Source organism: Lynx rufus, unplaced genomic scaffold (assembly GCF_022079265.1).
Source record: "Lynx rufus isolate CCGP_SWC_20201006 ecotype Redwood Valley unplaced genomic scaffold, mLynRuf1.p SCAF_6, whole genome shotgun sequence".
NCBI lineage: Eukaryota > Metazoa > Chordata > Mammalia > Carnivora > Felidae > Lynx > Lynx rufus.
Window position 1 is genome coordinate 93,649,149 of NW_025814878.1, and position 19,696 is coordinate 93,668,844.

General features: G+C 35.2%; 1 protein-coding gene across 1 annotated transcript in view; it reads right to left on the reverse strand.

Moving 5' to 3' along the window:
- The window catches only part of HCRTR2 (hypocretin receptor 2), a 123,110-nt gene that overhangs the window by 34,134 nt on the left and 69,280 nt on the right, over positions 1–19,696 (reverse strand). Inside the window, exons 2-3 of the mRNA XM_047103207.1 lie at positions 12,059–12,237; positions 6,336–6,579 (exon numbers count right to left, since the gene is read on the reverse strand). Coding sequence (XP_046959163.1) covers positions 6,336–6,579; positions 12,059–12,237 — 423 coding nt within the window. The remainder of the gene's footprint in view (positions 1–6,335; positions 6,580–12,058; positions 12,238–19,696) is intronic.

Sequence of the window (19,696 nt, forward strand, 5' to 3'; positions counted from 1 at the left end):
TTTTTAAAGATTTGATTTTTAATTTCTACACCCAACATGGGGCTCGAATTCACAACCCCGAGATCAGGAGTCACATGCTGCACCAACGGAGCCAGCCAGGAGTCCCTACTGACTTTTTAAATGCTTTGAAGGATATTTTTCCCATACTTGTATTTGAATATATCACAGTGATCCAGTTACTTTTACTTAAATGGAAAACAGGAAATAGAATGCATCCTACATGGATTCCATGGATACTAAATGCAGTAATTAGATATAATTCTAATTCAATGATAACAAAATACAAATTTAATTTTTTTTTCATTTCTAAAAATTAAGCAGCTTTATTTGGCTTTGATATTGGCAATGAGGTTAGTTCCATACTATTATTGAGGGATAATGCTATCACCTCTATGCATTTTTTTTCCCCCATAGCTTCAGAAAGGGCACGTAGAAGCATGAAGAGTCAGTTCTGTGATCAAATGTGGTAAGGACAATTTACAGTCAGGATTAACCAACAGTAACTATGAAGATGAACGCAATAATTGATAATATTCATTGAACAATCATTCATTTAATTGTTACTGAATATGTTTTAAATATATCTATGAGTTGACTATTCTCCACAATCTTGAGTCCATCACCTTGTCTTCTAGAGTTGGCTGAGTTTAACAGTCTCCTTATTTTTCTTTCTAAACTCCATCTTCTCAGGTAGATGTTTTTCTTCACTGTAATCTTCACAGGGGACAGCGGGGTGCCTGTGCTTCTGGTAGAGAGCAATCAAGAGACTGATTTGGGGTGTCATTTTTAGCTCTTCTGTGGCCCAACTGGCTCACACCTACTCATGTGTTTCTAACTTCCTTTTAAGTTTATCCCATAAAACAGGCCAGTTACATAAAAAGTGATAGAATCTGAGCAGTAACTGGAGGAATAACAGCCATGCCCTTTGAAGTGCCACAACCAGCACAGTATTTGGCAAGCCCATTTCAGAGGAGTGGAGGATGACCTGGACACTTCCCAGGCACCTGAGTGCCTTTGAACTTTTATTTGTTTTGAAGGTGTCACATGGGCTCCCAGCTTTGAAGCTGACAGACGTTTGAGGTCTACCTCCGGCTAACCTGAGTGAAGGAGAGTAGATTTGAGAGGTAATATTTTTCTTTTTTTAATTGCAGCTATGGATACCATCACTGTGATAACAGTTTGGGTTTTAAACAGATGGGAGAGAAAGCTCATTCTGTAGTGGGTATATTTATAAATAGTTGGTAAAATATGTAATTGGCTGGTAAATGCATAGTATGATAATGAACAACCACACAGAGAAAAGTTGATCAGGTGAAATTACACTTGCCAGCTGGGAGTGATTGTTTTAATAAAAATATTATTATAGATAATTGGAGAAACATGGTAGTCTTAACATTCTTCATTCCGTACTTAGAGTCTAAGCTAATTGAAAACTTATAAATGCCATTGGAATTTTAAGTTGAATGGGTTGAAACTTTCTCTGAAGTCTCTCTGCACTTGATGAACAATGTCTTCTATGTATTCAAGACATTTATATATTACCTAGAATGTAGTTACATGAAATTTGTTGCACTCAAGCACTCATATTATAAAACAACATCTTAAAGATTGGCAACCATTCAAAATTAGTGTCTCTCCTCAAATAATAAATAGGTACAATCTGAATAAATTCTTGCATATATATCAAACCAATAATTACGGAGCAAATGTGGATCTTTATTTAGTCTCCCAAATCAGAGATCAAAGAATAATGTCCTATGTTAACAAGGCAAGACTTAATCTCAGTGAGTTAAGGTGTGTTATTGAGCCAACATGCTAATCTAATTATCTATAATCTACAAACACTTTGTCCTTCATGTTATACCTATCAGGAACTCAATGGACCAATAAATTAAAGTTCCCAAATATTCCATATAGACTGTCTTTTCAAAGTTTATGAATCCAATAAAGTTTACTTGAATCTTTATTATCTTCTCTCTAATAAAATGTTATATGTATGTGTGTGTATATATATGTATATATATGTATGTATATACATGTATATATGTATGTATGTATGTATATATGTATATATATGTGTGTATATATGTATATGTATATATGTATATATGTATATGTATATATATAGAGAGAGATACATATACACATATATGTATATAGAGAGAGAGAGAAAAAAAGAGAGAGAACATATATGTACACTGAAATTCAATATATATATATTTTTTTTCAAAATCTTACAATAGGCAAGGTGCTATAATTAATTTGACTGTAAAGAAAGACTCCATTATTATTTTCTTTCAGACCACCAAACAAGAATTTGGCAGTGAGATCCAAGAAAAGAGAAATTATGAATCCCCCAAGGTCTACAAAATGTTTGGCAAACAAGACATACTCATTAAGTGTTGGATGAATGGTGAGACAATTATATCTTTGAGTGCACAAAAGAAGTTAGTTTCCTTCCAATAGAATATGTTCTGTGAAACTGCATTTACAAATCAAGCAATCAAGAAACGATGTATATAATTCTGGAATAATTTTAGAAGTGTGAATGAATGTAACATATACAAAGACATATTTTAAAGATTATTTAAATAAATATTAATATATTTGTTTTGAGTACTGAGTGTGCCTTCCAGAAGTTATGGCTTGTGGGTTATTGGTTTTGTTTTGTTTTGTTTTTTTGGTACAAGCCATCGGCAATAATACATATAATGAGTTGCAGAAATAACTTATCCACAAAATATTAAATATTTATGGTAATATTTTCAGTAAGACTGAGACAGAGAGTTCTCAGTTATTCTGCACCACGAGTGACATAGCATTTGCAAGACTTTCCTAAAAGTGATTTGATAGATATGGATCAAGTGATCACACTGTTCACTGGTTCTTTCTATGCTGTAATATACTGGGTGTAGGACAATTATGATATCACTGTCTGCTTTTATACCTATGTTATTGATGAAACTTTGGATAAAAAAAAGAAACACAGTTCACAAATCTAAAATAGAAGATATTTCATAACAATTTTTTTTAAATTGGACTAAATGTTTTCAGACTTTAAGGATGTTTGAACTTTAGAGAGCCAACACTATAAAATATAATTTCCTATGGTCTTTTTAGCCGGCTATTATCACACACGTGTCTGAGTTTTAACATTTTAAGTTGACCATGGACTTCTAAAGAGCCTATATAAAGAGGTCATGCTATGTAAAAATTATTATAGTGAAAGAGATGTCTAATGATCAAAATGATAAGAGCTCACTTTGATTCTTTCATATTCTTCTTGAAAACACTAAGTGATTTAAAATTTCATTTAATATTCAAAAGGTTAATTTCATAAATTTTATTTTTTGATTTTGTGGATGGTAAACTCAATTTTGTATGGCTTAACTTAAGCCTTTATAATCATGTTAAGTAATTGTGGACTAATATAAAATCATTTTTCAAATAGTTTCCCTAAATTACTTCTGAAGGCTTTTAGAATTTTAAATATTCAATAGCAGTTGCTGTTTTTTAGTAAAATGTCTCTGCTAGAGCTAGATAATAAACGCTAAAGGTTGAAATGAGTTTTAGATATTTATATTTTTTACTCAAAGTAATTATAAAGTGATGTGGCTATTTATTTAATCAGAATTAATGACAGGATTCCCTAGCTCCAGAATCTTTTTGTCAATGAAAGTGAATGCTGCTTGATTATTCAGGGCAACATTAAAAAAAGAAATAAAATCTTATTAAATCAGTCTACAAATGTATAAACTAATTACTAAAATATTTTAGAGAAAATACTACTGACACGTTAGATTAAAGGTAGGTATTTTAATCTTTGTGCCATTTTCACAAGCTTAAAGAATCCAACTTTTGAGTTGGAAGCTTAAATTTACATGTACTTCTTTGCTTCATAATCTGCAAATAATTTATGGCTCAATTTCTTCATTAATTATCAAAAGCATTCTGATCAAGAGATCTTAGACTGATTTCCAAATATAACTCATTGTATAAAAATTGCCTAAGAGACATGTCACAATTGGTCGCCAAACCAGTCTTTCCAAACACAGTTCTTTAGACTGTATATCCTTCCACTGCAGAAACTACAGGTCCAGTACCCTGTTTTCTTCTTTCAGGGATAGTTCTCATTGTGTGGGTTTTCTCCCTCCCGGGACACCCTTTCCCATTTCCCTGTTTGGAGAATCTCTCCTCCAATTCTTCACTTGAAATGTTAGCGGCTCCTTTGTAAACATTTGTTCAAATGGCCAGGGCTGAGTCTGTTCTCTCATTTGTGTTCCTAGCACTTTGTATACAAGTATACTGAAATACTAATTACATTATAAACATTTGTTTGTTTGGTTTTCAGTCTCACTCCCTGCAATGTGTTCCCATAGGCAGTCTATTTCTCTCCAGGTTGGCATAATTCCTGGCATATCCTAAGTACTCAAGATGTTGTTTGAACATTAAATAAATGGGACTTGAGACTCTAAAGAAATAGACTTACCCTTTTGGAATTTTCCATTCATTTTGTTTTTGTCTGCATCGTTAATAAGGAAATTTGGGGGAAAATGAAGATGATCCAGAGAAAATATAGCAAATGAATTACAATGTTAGAAAGGAAGGGAAAACCTCAATTTCAAAAATGGCTAGTTAATATTTGGGACAATAGAAACCACGGACTGTGCAATTTTAGTTACTATGGGTCTTTGGATAATATATGGAAAGTAATCCCAGTGCCTTTTAATTTTTATCCTGTTAGAGTGAAAGCATATGCCTAAATTTTTAGTTCCTGACTTTTTTCTTTTCAGTGTTCCAATCAAAGTATTAAGGTAAGAAATAATATAAATTCAAAGATTCAAATACTTTAAAATACCAGACCCATAAGCAATCCATGGGGTACACTGTTTTCGTTGATACATTTTCTAATATTCATAAATATACATCTGTCTAATAAACAAATTCCTTCCTAATGTTTAAACTTCCTAAGTATGGTCCATTGTTATATACTTACCCAGAAGATAACAGATTGTTTTCCTCAAATTTAATGTAATAATTTTGTAACTAGTACATGCTATACTAAAACGCAGTATTGTTTGATTTCCTTGCTGTGTCCAGGTTTGTGCCATCATCAGGTATTGATAGAAGTGTTTCCACTATTACAGAAAAACCTTAAAGGCTCTCACTGAGAGTTTTGAACCAAAAGAATATAAGGCCTTCAAACTTCTGCTTGTTTAAAGTTAACTGCCACACATATCAGATTGGGGTGGGTGCCTGGGTGGCTCAGTCAGTTAAGCATCTGACTTTGGCTCAGGTCATGATCTCACAGTTCACGGGTTTGAGCCCCGGGTTAGGCTCTGTGCTGACAGCCCAGAGCCTGGAACCTGTTTCAGATTCTGTGTCTCCCTCTGTCTCTGCCCCTCCCCTGCTCATGCTCTGTTTCTGTCAAAAATTAATAAAAATTTTTTAAAAATTATAAATTTAACTGCCATATATATATCAGATTGGAAACCAAAAGGATTCATAATTAATTCTTTTTTTAAAATGTTTCTTTTGAGAGAGAAAGGGATTGTGCACATGTGCATGTGTGCACACAAACAGGGGAGGGGCAGAGAGAGAGGGAGGGAGAGAATCCCAAGCAGGCTATGCACTGTCAGCACAGAGCTCCACGCAGGACTCAATACCTCAAACTGTGAGATCATGATCTGAGCTAAAATCAAGAAACGAACGCTTAACCGAGTTACCCAGGTGCCCACATAATTAATATAATTCTTAAATCAGAAAAAATTATGTGATAATTTATCAGTTTAATATTTTATGAATAAACACAGCAAATTTAGATAATTTGACTTAGAGAAGAGCATAAGTCTACATACTCAACTCCAGTCACGTTTCCAGGCAGGACATGGTTTTAAAATGAAAATTCCCAGTTGTATCTGAAGCGCATTAGAGAACTTAGCACTTGAGGCAATATAACATTGTACTATCTTGTAAAATGTTAATCACCCTGGAATATGTATTTGGATTGTATAAATGAGTTTTTATTGTTTTAGAGAATTTAAGAAAAGCTGGCATAATTAAATATAAATTTTAGGGAAAGTCCTTCCATTCATTCTCTACCTGTAAAATATGAAAACTAGATAACCGTGCATCAATGTTTCCAAAAGACAGAGGTAAGTGGAGCTATTCTGTGAAACTGTTTTGGGTTCCTACTTGGGTTTCGTGCTTTTGCAATACTTGATTAACAGATGCCAATAAAACATACAAGGTCAGCTTCACAATGACTATGCAAATCAAAATTTTAGTTTTCAGCTGTCATATAAATGTCAGCCTGTGGCCCATAATGTACTTACCGCCCCAGCGCTCATCACACACAGTAAAGAGAGTGGTTTTATTGGCTAAGCCAGGGAGCATGGTGCTGCATTCCATGACTATGGCCTGAGGAATCATTATAATGCAGGAGACAATCCAGATGATGACAATGCTATTCCTGGCCCTCTTGGCTGTGCTCTTAAACATCAAAGGGTGACAGATTGCATACCATCGATCCAAGGCAATGCAGCTCAGTGTGAGAACAGACACAGACACTGACACGGTCTAGAGAGAGAAAGAACATAGGACAAGAGAAGCACTCGGTGTTAAATGGATCCATTCTTTATTTCCTTATCACATTAGAAAGGGCCATGCAGATAATCAGACTCAAAGTGGTGACAAAACATTTCATGCTAGTTTTTTCCCTAAAAAATATAATAGTACTATTTAAAATGTATCAGAGAAAAAAACATATTTCCTGTGAAACATGAAAAAGGTGATATGAAAAGGCTGCAATCATTTTATGCTAAATGTTTTAATTTGTAATACGGCATTCTTTGAATAATTACTGTCATCATTTTATCTTGCAACTTTGCATTGGCAGGGGAAAAATACTTTCGAAAAACAAAATAGAGCATATATGTTTAGTTTGAACTAGAAAACTCTCACTTATAGAGACAATGACATGTTTAGCTTTTAAAATATATAGAAATCTGATTGCAATTGCATTTAACTCGGATTTTTTAAATTACGGATGCTGTAGTACATATTTTCAAATAACAAAGCCTATTTGTGCATCGGTTCATTTCTAGCATTTTGCATGCAAAGGCAAGAGTTATGTTAGAAGAGAATCCTGTATGGAACTCCTCACCATAGTTCTCTTATTGGTGGTATGAGCAACCGGCCTCTCAAACTCAAATAGGTTCACCTAGTCCAGATTTCCGTATAATTAACACCACTACAAGTGATGCTTAAAAAACATTTTTTTTTAACATTTATTCATTTTTGAGAGACAGAGACAGAGTGTGAGTGGGGGAGGTGCAGAGTCACAACCCAAAGCAGACTCCATCAGCACAGAGTACTGTATTTACTGGTGCATAATACACACTAGCATCCCATTAACAACACTTTCTTGGCGGGAGGTATAAAATTGCATCTTATCGTAAGTGATTACAAATGAGAGTTGTGTTGCTGCTTTCACTTCTAGGAGGGCACATCTGGGTACCTTTTTCATTTACACTTTGATATTAGCTTAAATCAACCTGATAGCAAATCATTTGAGAATCGATCCAGTGAAGATTATAAATGTTGGAAAGGAAGTGAGATAAGATGACGTGAACTTCCGCTGTTAAGTGCTTGATCTTTCACCCATACTATGGGTACCCTGTGGTCAGGGCAATGCTGGAGACTTGCTTTTGTAGATGATGAATCTGTTCCATGCTAGCATATAGATATGACAAAAAGACATCAGAGATCCATGACAAGTAGAAGTGGAAATTTGGGGGCGCCTGGCTGGTTCAGTCGGTAGAGCATGTGACTCTTGATCTCATGGTTGTGATTCGAGCCCCATATTGGGTATAGAGATTACTTTAAAATTTTTAAAAATAAAAAAAAAAGACTTGGAAATTTTGCCACACTGCATATTTGGATACAGGAGCTAATAGACTGGAAAGTAGAAAAGTGTGACAAAGAGATTGGGGGAGACTATCCCACCACCCACCACTTCCATTTCAGTTGGCTTTGTTCTCTTCATGACACGTCCTGTGCAGACCTTCTTCTGCAGTTAAAAAAAAAAGTCACTCTGAAAAAGTAGTCAACTGCTCCTATAAGTATGAGAATTAAATATGTTATAATTCTTTAAGAAATCTATGCTAATTATTCACTAAATAGCCCAGTAAATGTTAATGGTCTTGGATTTATAGAATTATTAAAGATACAAAAGGGTCACTTGAATTATTCAGCTAAGCTTTATTACATTTGTGAGCTTTTTAAGATTTTTGTGCATTTTCCAAAGTGTTATTGTTTATTGGTCATAAGCCTAAAGGTTGTATTGTATTATACTCTATTCTAATTAGAAGAAAAATAACATGTAAGTCATAGAAAATTAGTGTATATATATATATCCAAAGAATCTTAAACTGAATGACTGAATAACCTTAAAATCTGGCTGGATGTTTTTTGTAATATGTTTTTAAACTTTAAGTAGGATGCAAGTTTCATATAAAGGACAAAGCCACCAGTTTCAGTATATCACAACTAAGGAAAAACAACTACTCAAGACTGAATGAATGGCTTATTGCCCATTGATACTATTCATACCATTTGGGGAAATTCTATGGAAAATGGGAAATAAATGCTGAGAAAATTTGGAGATAGTAGTTTTACCAGTACACCAATATTTTTGTGCATTTATAACTTTTCATAAAGAACCAATGCTGAATGAGGTAATAAATGGATATATGTATATATATATATATATATATATATATATGTACGTTTTTTTACCTGATTCAGATTTTGTGGTTACCCAGCGATTTTTCCTTGGCCTATAGAGGAGAGAATAAGCTGAGGTCTTGACTAGACTGGGCAGTGTTGATAGAGAAGCAGACAGATTCTCTCAGGAAATGAAAATGTTCCATCACTGTAGGATTTGCTAATAAATTGTGCTGTATGAAATAGTACTGTCAATAACTTTATAAGAGACCCATGCCCTGCATCACTCACTGGGTACACACTGCATCCAATTTGTTCTTTCATGTTCACAGAAGAGTCTGAAATACCTGGTCTATAAGAAGTTATCACTGTGTATTAGAGAAGGACTGTACCAACTATAGGGTGACATATCCCTCTCTTATCATTCCAGTGTTCGCTCAGGAATCTTCTGGTTTGCAGAGAAAGCATGAAATTTTCTCACTCAGCCAAAAGAAGATTCTGGACCAGTGAAGCCATCTTGAAACTTAAGAGAACCCCTCAAATTTTTCCCTGGGTGGTTATTAAAACCAAGAGATGGTAAAATATTATAGTTCTGTGCTATTTATAATCTCCCCCAGCATCTTCATGCAAAACCATATGACCCCTTTATTACTGTTTTCTTCTCCCAATGAGGATATTTTTCTCTGTTGCTCAATGTACTATTAATCTAAAAACAAGCAAACAAAAAATACTGAATTTTATTTTTGAGACCAATTCATGGTTTTCATCTGACAGACACAAATTAACCTTACAGCTAATGTTTGCAGTAAAGTTTATAATGTCCATGGCATTTTACACTTACTATTCTATCAGTAGTGTCTAATCTAAGAAATTATCACTTCTTATGAGTTTACTGTAGAACTATTGAGCTAAATATCTCTTCCTAACACTTAAGATCCAAAAGCCTTATCATATTTTCTAGCAATGGGCTGTTTGTGATCTCCCCCAATTTTTGTTTTTATTAAAACTTTATTTTGGGGATACTTTTAAGATCACATAAAAATTGAGGAGAAGTTACAGAGATTTCCCATTTACTCCCTGTCTCTCTCAATATCACCATCCCCCCACCAGAGTGGTACATCTGTTACAATTGATGAACCTACACTGACACATCATAATCACTGAAAGTCCATAGTTTACATTATGGTTCAATCTTGGTGCTATACATTCTATGTGTTTGGAAATATGTATAATTGCATATATCCACCATTTTATTATCATTATTTTCTGTGCTCATTCCTTCCCACCTCTGGCAACCATTTATCTTTTTATCATCTCTCTAGTTTTGCCTTTTCCAGAATGTCATATTATTGAAATCATACAATGTATAGCCTTCTCAGATTGGCTTCTTTCACTTAATAATAAGCATTTAAGTTTCTTCTTTCTTCCATGTCTTTGCATGGCTTAATAGTTCATTTCATTGTAGTACTACATAATATTCTATTGTCTGGATGTACCACAGTTTATCCATTTACCTACTGAAGGACATCTTGGTTGCATCCAAGTTTTGGTGATTATGAAGAAAGCTGCTATAAACATTTGCATGCAAGTTTTTGGGTAGACATAAGTTTTCAACTCCTTTGGGTAAATACCAAGGAATGCAACTGCTGGGTCATATGAACAGATGTTTAGTTTTACAATAAACAAGCAGAGTGTGTTTCAAAGTGCCTGTACATCGACCGTAAATGAGAATTCCTATTGTTCCACATCCTCACCAGCATTTGGTGCTGTCAGTGTTCCAGAATTTGGCCATACTAAGAGGTGTATAGTGGTATTTCATTGTTGTTTTAATTTGCATTTTGCCGATGATATAGGATAAAGAGCATCTTGTCATAGCTTCTTTGCCACCTGTATATCATAATTAGTGAGGTGTTTCTGGCCCATTTTTTAATTGGGTTATTTGTTTCCTTACTGTTGAGTTTTCAGAGTTCTGTGTATATTTTGGGTATCAATCCTTTATTATAAGCATCTTTTTGAAAATATTTTCTCCAGGTCTGTGGCTTGTCTTCCCTTTCTCTTGTCATTGTCTTTCACAGAGCATAAGTTTTTAATATTAGTGAAGTCAAGTTATCAATTATTCCTTTCAGGATCATACCTTTGGTATTGCACCTAAAAAGTCATCAACATACTCAAGATCATCTAGGCTTTTTTCTATCTTATCTTCTAGGAGTTTTATACTTTTACGTGTTATATTCAGGTCTATAATCCATTCTGAGTTAATTTTTGTTAAGTGTCTAGATTTTTTTTTTTGCATGTCCAATTGTCCTACCTGCACCAATATTTCATTACTGGGAGTATATTTTCCTCCCTTCCAAATAATGTGATCACCATCTGGGAGACTGGATGGAGTAGGGACTGAGGGGTAAGGGAGGGTTACAAGAAGATAAGCGGAGAATTGCCGTGATCTCATTCACTTTCCGATTGCTAAAGGGAATCCACCTCTTTAAGGGCTGTGGCTGTGGCCATATTTTTAGAACTGTCAGAATACCCATCACAAAATTATTCTCTGAAAGTGTTTATTCTCAATTTATTCTAGGGCAATTAATTGTAGAAAAAACTACTTCCACACAGAACAATAAAATGTCTAATGATGATGATGATGATGATGATAACTGATGTTTATTGAGAACATACTATATTTTTGTAAGATCATTCTCTTCCAGAGGGCAATCACTATTCCATGTAATTTATATAAATTATCTTAGTAAAATTTCATCACAACCATAGGAGTGAGCTGTAATAAAAATTATTATCCTTCTATAATAAGTGAATCACAAAGAGCTTATGTATTTGGATCAAGAGCATACACTAAGTAAATAGCAGAATAGAGATTCCAAAACTGGTAGTTTGATTCAGAACCAACACTGAAATATATTCACTGTACTAATTTGATCACATAACTCTAATTTCTCATTGTGAAACAAAATCACTTAACAAAAATAAAAATAAACAGACCTTGCTTATTTGAGCTAGGAGAGGCTCAATCATTAATTTGTTCAATTTCCTTATTTTACAATGGGAAAATTAGAGATCAAAGAAATAAGAGGTTTTCTCAGCATCTAATGATGACTTGAGGATTCTACTGTTTTATTTTTCACCCAGAACTTATTTACCCAGAAAGTATCAAGTATTATTTTTTTAAGTTTGTTAATTTCTTAAGCAAGTATATTTCTCTTAGCTCACTAGTTAATTTACCAGAAGACCATAACTGAAAATACTTCCAATACTTAACTGAAAATACTTTTTCAGTAGCTTCTGTGTTTGAATAGATAGAAGTACGGAAAAAAATTACCTGTAAATAAGGAATAACTTTACAGAGGGACTGTCCAAAGAACCAGGTCTCGGTGATATCCACAACCAATGTGGCTGGGAGGCAGGTAATGGTCACGAGCACATCAGCCAGAGAAAGGTTGACTATAAAGTAGTTGGTTACTGTCCTCATGTGGTGGTTTTTCCACACTGCCACACAAACTAATTTGGGAAAAAAAAAAAAAAAGAATAGTTACCGTTAAGGACTAAATATTTTTGTCCCCACAAAATTCCTACGTTCAAATCCTAACACGTTGTGTGATGGTGTTAGGAAATGGGCCTTCAGGAGATGAATAGATCATGGTGGCAGATCCCTCAATAATGGGATTAGTGCCTTATAAAAGGGACCCCAGAGACATTCCTTGCCCCTACCACCATATGAGGACACAGTGAAAAGCTGTTGTCTATGAACCAGGAGATTGGCCCTTACCAGACATTAAATCTGCTACAGCTTTGATCTTGGACTTCTCAGATTTCAGAACTGTGAGAAATAAATGTATGTGGTTCATAAGCCATCTAGTTTATGGTATTCTGTTACAGCAGCCCAAAAAGACTAAGACAGTAATAATACAAAGAAAACAGGTACTGATGAGGAAATACTGCCAAGCTAATTCATACTCCTGTAAGGTCCACAAATAAACATTGAAAAGGGAATGTACTATTTTCATTGAATCAGTCAACTTAATGTGAATTCTGAATCCATGCTTAAAATCAGTTCATTTGTTTCTCAATGGATCATAATACTACATTCATTCTTATTTGATTTTGAATCACAATTCCCAGAAGTTAAAGAACAATCTTTGATTCTTCTTTCTATTCCCTTAGTGCTCAGCATGTAGTAGAGACTCAAGAAATATTTACCGAAGTGAGATGAATTAGGAGCTAGCTATTTTCAATGAACTATAGTGTTTGCCTCAGCCATGACATTTATCCTATCCGCTCCCAAACTCTGCATTTAGAAATTTTAATAGATGAAGAGGTTTAAAAGACAAAAGCCAACAATTATTCAACCCGTATTATTGGCAAACAACGAGCTATATGGTTCATATATAAAAGGCTTAGGTCATTTAATCTTGACAATCACAAGGGAAGACATTGTTACCATCATTTTTTACATGAAGCAATTGAGACAAAGGGAATTTGTGGAGCTCGGTTAGGGACAAATGGATCATAAGGCACAGAACTACAACTGCAGCTGGGATTCAACACCAAGTGAGGAATCTTGGTCTTTTCACCATGCCTTTTTCTTTATTTGTAAAAATGAATGGGTTGTAGCAAAGTACGTATAACTTCCAGAGACTCAATCCTCTTTCCTTGCTGTTACTCTTGATGGCTTCTAAACATCACCTCCTATCAAACACATTTTTCAATACTCTCAGAGTCGAGCCTTCCTCATTGCTTTTCAGTGTATCTTCATTTTTAAAAGCTGTTCTTATATTATTCAGTTGCTCTTTATGAAAAGAACATCCAGTTCCTTAATTCTCTGTCCTCCTCTGTGTGGTGTATCCAAAAGTTACATAACCACTGACTCAAGAACTATATAGGTGTAAGCACTGCTACCCACATCTATTGACGGTTTGCTTCACTAAAAGTAACTGAATTTGCCTTCGGTATCATTAAACTGTCAGAGCTGTCACCTATGCACCCAAATGATGCAGTGATTAGTAACCTTATGTAGTGAATAAATAAAAGCACATTTTGTTAAATTTAAGTCACTAAATAAGGATTTCTTTTGGACAATTTTATACCATTTATTAAGAGTTTCATATGCTGAAAATGTTTTCAGTCGCTCCTGAAGCTTAAATTACCTTTAAGTCACCAACAGATGCTAAGTTAATAAAATACCTGAATTCCTGAGGACTGAATTTTCAAAACTTCACATCTTTCTCTAATTCCAGTATACTAGTATCCAAAAATCCAGATGAATTTTATTAAGGTAAACTGTAATCATTATTATTTGAAAGTGATACAACTGAATGATTTTTCCCCAGAAACACTTGAAGACATACAAATATACACACACATACACAAAGGCACACTAGTATTTGAGTAACATGTTATCATAACTTGTTATAAGGAAATTGATATAAGTATCACACTGTTAATACTTGGTCAAGAAATGACTCAAATGGTGCAATTTTGGATCTAGGAAAGAAAATAAGACTTAAAAAAATACAACCAGTTCTAGATTTACTCCCAAGTATCTATATTTTGAAGGTGAGACAAAGATGGAAAGACAGTATTGATGAATTATGACTAGCCAATATGAGAAAAGTATACTTTCAGCTGGTATCATTTTTCAGCCATTGAATATTCCTTATGCTTTTCCTTTTATTCCCATGACTTACTCATTCCATAACTGGAGGCCTGTTATATCTTATAAGGGGTTAATATCTAAAATATATAAAGAACTTATACAACTCATCACCAAAACAATAAACAATCTGATTAAAAAATGGGCAGAATACCTGAATAGATATTTTTACAAAGAAGACATACAAATGGCCAAAAGACACATGAAAACATGCTCAACATCACTAATTGTCAGTGAAATAAAAAGAACAACCACAGTGAGATATTGTCTTATACCTGTTAGAATGGCTAACGTAAAAAATGCAAGAGGTAGAGGTTGGAAGAAGACAGTGGAGTAGGAGGATCCTAGGCTCACTTTGTCCCACAAATACAACTAGATAATTATCAAATCATCCTACATATCCCATAAATCAACCTAAAGACTGGAGCAACAAACTCCATAACTAAAGGTAGGGAAGAGGCCACATCAAAGAAGATAGGAAATGCAGAGATGCAGTTTCGGAGAAAAATAGATCATGGTAGTTGTGCTGGGGAGAGAGCCACAGTCACGAAGGGCTACAGACAAACTAGCACACAGGGGAGTGTATGTGGAAAACAATCTCCCACAGAAATTGGGTTGGAAAGCAAGAGAAACTGGATTTTGTTAGTTCTTGCAAACAACAGGGCTTAAAGTCTGAAGTTTTAAGGGCAGGACATTTGACTAAGATACAGCCAAGAGGACATTGGGGCTGCTCTTGGAGAAAAGCAAGGGCAAATAGCCTGTGGACATACAGCATGGAAAGAGCAATCTGAAGAGTGTCTGGGACACATATTGCAGACGCCATTCACTCCAGAGCATGTCCCAGAGAGGCAGTGTTAATGGAAAGACCTCTCTGGGAACAGAGGAACTGGCCAGGGCCTTTCCCTTACCCATACCTCAGCAAAAGTACAGGGTTACACTTACTTTACAGGGAACCAGTGCAATTCCTACACTCACTACCCAACTTGCTTATGCTAAGACCCACCACACTCCAGTGGAAATGCCCCTCCCAATCATGCTTGCCTCAGACCCATTGTAGTAGTTCTCCTCCCCCAGAAGACTGGCTCACACTACATCTCCCAATGTAGGAGTTTTGCAGAGCCTCAGTTCCAGATGCCGCAGTGATAGGTCTCATTTCACAAACAGACCAGAGCACACCTGGTTAAAACATGCCACATTCAGGCCAGGTACCAAGCCCTGTCCTTAATGGGCAAAGAGAACCTTTGCAGATGACAGGCCTGAAGGATCAGGCAGCCAGGACAAAATAGCAGAGCACAAGCAGCACAGAATGGAGACACTCCTGGAAGTACTAGGCCTTAGAGAACAGGGGACATTACACAGCATGGCACCACATGATCTCTTTTCATAAGGGCATTACCTTCAAGAATTGGAGATGTAGCTGACTTTTCTAACACGGAGAAAAGGGCACAGAGACTTATACAAAATGGGAATACAGAGAAGTGTATCCCAAATTAAAGAATAGGACAAGGCCACAGCTGGAGATCTTAGCAAAACAGAAACAAGTAACTGCCTGATAGAGAACATAAAGTAATGATCACAGGATGCCCATTGAACTCATTGAATAGCTGAAAACTTCCCTAATTTTGGGGAAGAATAGATATCCATATCTGGGAGGCACAAAGAACTCCCATCAAAACCAACAAGAGCAGATCCACACCAAGACAGATGGCAATTAAATTGGCAAAATACAGTGATAAAAAATTTCAAAGCAGCAAGACAAAAAGAAGTCAGCAACTTTCAAGAGAAAACCCAGAAGGCTAGCAGAGGATTTTTTTTTTATTTTTAAGCTTAACTCACTATATATATATATATAATTTGTCAAATTGGTTTCCATACAACACCCAGTGCTCATCCCAACAGGTGCCCTCCTCAGTGCCCACCAACCACTTTCCCCTTTCCCCCACCTCCCATCAACCCTCAGTTTGTTCTCAGTATTTAAGAGTCTCTTATGGTTTGCCTCCTTCCTTCTCTGTAACTATTTTTCCCCCTTCCCCTCCCCCATGGTCTTCTGATAAGTTTCTCAGGATCCACATATGAGTGAAAACATATGGTATCTGTCTTTCTTTGCCTGACTTATTTCACTTGGCATAATACTCTCCACTTCCATCTATGTTGCTACAAATGGCCAGATTTCATTCTTTCTCACTGCCAAGTAGTATTCCATTGTATATATAAATCACATCTTCTGTATCCATTTGTCAGTTGATGGACATTGGCTCTTTCCATAATTTGACTATTGTTGAGAGTGCTGCTATAAACATTGGGGTACAAGTGCAACTATCCAAGCCAGAGGGGAGTGGCATGATATATTCAAAGTGCTGAATGGGAAAAATCTGCATCCAAGAATATTCTATCCAGCAAGGTTACCATCCAGAATAGAAGGAGAGAGAAGGAGAATCCCAGACAGGCAAAAACTAAAGTAGTTCATGACCAATTAACCAGTCCTGCAAGAAATATTAAAGGAGACTCTTTGAGTGGAAAGGAGAGACCAAGAGTGAAAGTACAAAGGAAGGAAACACAAAACAGTTAAAATAAATATTTCTCTAAAAAATCAAATAACTCACAAAACTAAAGGATGTAAAACATAAAATTATATATCTAATTCATGGGGAGGGCAAGAGTAAAGAATGGACTTAAACTTAAATGACCATCAACTTAATATAGACTGTTCTATGTAGGAGATACAAACCTAAAGGTAACCATATATCAAAACCAGTAATAAACATACGTAGAATAAAGAGAAATAAATCCAAATATATCACCGAAGAAAATCAGCAAACCATGAAAAAAGACAAAAAAGAATCAGAGAAAATCTTCAGAAACAACCACAAACAAGTAATAAAATATGTATACAAGAGACTCGTTTTAGACCTAAAGACACCTGCAGATTCAAAGTGAGGAGATGGAGAAACATCTACCATGCAAATGGTTGTCAAAATAAAGCCAGAGTAGCAATACTTATATCAGTCAAAATAGACTTTGAAACAAAGACTGTAATAAGAGACAAAGAAGGTCGGTATATAATAACAAAGGGGACAATCCAAGAAAAAGATATCACAATTGTAAATATGTAACAATGTAAGTACCAAACATAGGAGAACCCAAATACATTAAACAATAACAAACATAAAAGAACTAATTTATAATAATACTTATAATAGTAAGAGACTTTAACACCATACTTAGATCAATGGGCAGGTCTTCTAAACAGAACATCAACAAGGGAACATTGGCTTTGAATGACACACTGGAACATATGGATATAATAGATACGTTCAGAACATTCATGCTAAAACAGCAGAATACACATTCTTTTCAAGTTCTAATGGAACATTCTCCAGAATAGATCACATAGTAGCCCACAAAACAAGCCTCCACAAATTCAAAAAGATCAGTCATACCATGCATCTTTTCTGACCACAATGCTATGAAACTAAAAGTCAATCACAAGAGAAGATCTGAAGAGACCACAAATAGATGGAGGTTAAATAACATGTTACTAAACAATGAATGAGTCAACCAGGAAATAAAAGAAGAAATAGGAATGTACATAGAAACAAATTAAAATGAAAACACAATGGTCCAAAACCTTTGGGATGTAGCAAAAGTGGTTTTAAGAGGGAAGTTTATAGTCACACAGGCCTGCCTCAAGAAGTAAGAAAAATTTCCAGTAAACAACATGACCTTACATTTAAAGGAACTAGAAAAACAACAACATACAAAACCTAAAACCATCAAAAGGAAAGAACTAATAAAGATAACAGCAGAAATAAAGGATATAGAAGCTTAAAAAAAAAAAACACAACAGAACAGATCGATGAAGTCAGGAGCTGGTTCTTTGAAAAAAATCAATAAAATTGATACACCTCTAGCCAGACCTATCAAGAAAAAAATGGAAAGGACCCAAATAAACAAAATCACAAATTGAAGAAGAGAAATAACAACCAACACCAGGGAAATATAAACAAATATAAGAAAATATTATGAAAAACTGTATGCCAACAAATTGTACAACAAGAAGAAATGGATAAATTCCCAGAAACATATAAACTACCAAAATGAAACGTTAAGAAATAGAAAATTGAAAAGACCAATTACCAGGGCACCTGGGTGGTTCAGTTGGTTGGGCTGCTGACTTATGCTCAGGTCATGATCTGTTGGTTTGTGAGTTCAAGCCCTGCATAGGGCTCTGTGCTGAGAACTCAGAGCCTGGAGCCTGCTTCTGATTCTGTGTCTCCCTCTCTCTTCCCCTTCCCTGCTTGCTCTCTGTCTCTCTCTCTCAAAAATAATAAACATTAGTTTTTTTTAATAAAAAAAAAAGACCAAGTACCAGCAAAGTATTGAATCAGTAATCAAAAAACTCCCAGAAAACTATAATCTGGGACCAGATGGTTTCACAGGAAAATTCTATCACACATTTAAATACAAGTTAATACCTATTCTTCTCAAACTATTCTAAAAAAACAGAAAACGAAGGAAAACTTCCAAATTCATTCTATGAGGCTAGCATTATCCTGATACCAAAATCGGATAAAGACACCATTAAAAAAGAGAACTACAGGCCAATATCCCTGGTAAACATAGATGCAAAAATCTTTAACAAAATACTAGCAAACTGAATCCAACAATACATTTAAAAAGTCATGCACCATGATCAACTGACATTTTTTTTAAAGTTTATTTATTATATTTTTAGAGAGTGCATGCACAAGCAGGAAAGGGGCAGAGAGAGGGAGATGGAGAATCCCAACCAGGCTTTTTGCTGTCAGCACAGAGCCCAGTGCAGGGCTTGATCTCATGAACCATGAGATCATGGCCTGAGCCAAAACCCAGAGTTGGATATTTCACTGTCTGAACCACCCAGATGCCCCAAGTGGAATTTCTCCTGGGTTGCAAGGGTGTTTCGATATTCACAAGTCAATCAACGTGATACACCACATCAGTAAGAAAAAGAATAAGAACCATATGATCATTTCACTAGATGTAGAAAAAACATTTCATAAATTATAAGCTCCATTATGATTAAACCCCTCAACAAAGTAGGTTTAGAGGGAACATACCTCAACATAATAAAGGCCATATATGAAAACCCCACAGCCAACATTATCCTCAATGGGGAAAAACTGACAGCCTTTCCCCTAAGGTCAGGAACAAGACAAGGATGTCCATTCTAATCAATCTTATCGAACATAGTACTTGTAGTCCCAGCCTCAGCAATAAGACAACAAAAAGAAATCAAAGGCATCCAAATCAGCAAGGAAAATGTCA